At 37.8% G+C, this 1984-nt stretch overlaps 1 protein-coding gene across 1 annotated transcript; it reads right to left on the reverse strand.

Moving 5' to 3' along the window:
• Positions 1-6: 6 nt before the first annotated feature.
• On the reverse strand, positions 7-1979 carry LOC106751318 (partitioning defective 6 homolog alpha; the record flags this gene model as incomplete). Its single annotated transcript, XM_014632200.1, has 2 exons — positions 7-1036; positions 1761-1979. Coding segments are annotated over 2 exons (522 nt in total), but the record flags the coding sequence as incomplete, so codon positions are not given.
• Between the last annotated feature and the right edge of the window lie 5 nt (positions 1980-1984).

Consider the following 1984-nt stretch of genomic DNA (forward strand, 5'->3'; position numbering starts at 1 on the left):
CTCTCACGAGCAAATACAGCGGACGTTATTAACCCTTTCGCTGAGGAAGCCGTATATATACGCCTCCAAAAAGTAGCCTCTTGTTTGCAAAATAGCATATACATACGGCCTGAAAAACCGCGTGCATGCGACAGTGCAGAATCTACACGCATATATGTCGAAATAGTCCACGATTGGAAGTTTATCTAATTTTTTTTGCATTTTTCATTTTTTATCACAACATAACTATCTCGACACTAATTTCATTTATCATGACTGCAGGTACGCATTATTTTGGGCACCGAATATTTAAATATTTTGTGCACTTTTGGTTGTGGTTCGGCATCGATTCAGTAACTTTATTGATACAAAAAAAAATTCACAAAGAAACAAGATGCACAAAATTTTGTTATTTTTTTTATTTAAAATGCGCCATATTGGTTTTTGGAATCATTATTATGCAATTCTGACTGCACCAATCGAAAGAGCGATCTCAAAAATATTAGAATATGTATGTTTGAAATTTTTTATGTCAATTTTTTTCTGCAGAAAATATGTCTCAAACATCGTATGAAAATTGTGCTCTTCCCGGACTTAATGGGTTAAATTAGTCACGTCTTGATTCTGACAGCGCGTTGCATGGACTGAAACGCGATTATTAGACGGTTCTCAATTAAAACCGCAGCAAAAGGGTTAAATTGAGCACATGTTTCGGTACGATCAATCGTCGTCGTCTTCGTCATCGTTTCTCGTCTTAGAGATGTAACACACCTTGATCGTGGCTGAAATGATTTTGGTGATGATGATGGTAGTAGTGGTGGTGTTGGGTGCCTGACGACGCAAAGACGTCGTCCTGCATCGTCAGACCCGTCAAATCGACTATCTCGTCCGCCTCCTCGTCACTGTCGCCGCTTTCTGTAGACTGACGGCTACCGGATGATAATTGGCTGTTACGTGAGAATGAGCCGCGACGAGGTGCGGCCAATGCCGCCCTTTGATTCGCCAGTTTGACGGTTATGATGAGATTGGACGAATTCGCTATCATCATATCCTTCACCTATTCTCATACGAATGCATAGCGTTTAAAAAAATAAAAAAGAATTAAACACGAAGACGCGATTATATTAAGGCAGTTGATCCGTGACAGTATTGTTAGAAAGGCAATGGTTAATGCAACATGAAGAAGCTCGACATCTGAAATAAATGTTTCATACACATATGTCTTTTTTATCGTTTCCTGGCTTTTCATTAAAACTGGAAGAATAACTTAATTGTTGGAATTAAAAACGTGATATTGGAAACTGTTTTCATATTTATGATACGTATAGTGTTAACTTTGATTTCAGTTATTTCAGCTTCGGCTATGATTAATTTCCTCCCAATCTCACATGTGAGTAGATCGTATTTCGACTTAACATGCTATTAACATTTGAAATGATTCCTAAGAAAATAGATTTACGGACCAACTACCTTAATAACTAATTATAGCGAACAGAAGAAGTCATCTATTTGCCGCGTAGATATTTGATTTGCTCCCTTAGGGTAGGAATGTTTCAAATGAAATGTTATTGACAACATAGACAAAATATGTGATTAATTATACAAAACATTTTATCAGTTCGGAAAGAGATAAATCTTATCTCCACTTTTTGATTTCAAAGTGCAATCTCAACATAGGTATGTAAGAAACACATAATAAATGTACAATTTCATTTTATCAATATGGAATTTTACCAATAACATATCATGGTGTGACTAAACGTTTTCTCAGGATTACTCACCTGATCGAGCGTTTTTCCAGCAACCTCTATACCATTCACTTCCAAGACCTCGTCATTGACAGCTAAAAGACCCGTGCTTTCTGCCAAACCACCAAGTACCAGTCTGCTGATAAAAACGCCTGGAACCTTCTCGATTCCGCCGCCAGCAGATGACGGTAATCTGCGGAAGCTTTCGCCATCCTTGATATAAAATCCCAGAGGTTTGTCTGAGCCATGCTTTAAGA

The sequence above is a fragment of the Dinoponera quadriceps genome, unplaced genomic scaffold (genome assembly GCF_001313825.1).
Source record: "Dinoponera quadriceps isolate SergipeBrazil2010 unplaced genomic scaffold, ASM131382v1 scaffold11139, whole genome shotgun sequence".
NCBI lineage: Eukaryota > Metazoa > Arthropoda > Insecta > Hymenoptera > Formicidae > Dinoponera > Dinoponera quadriceps.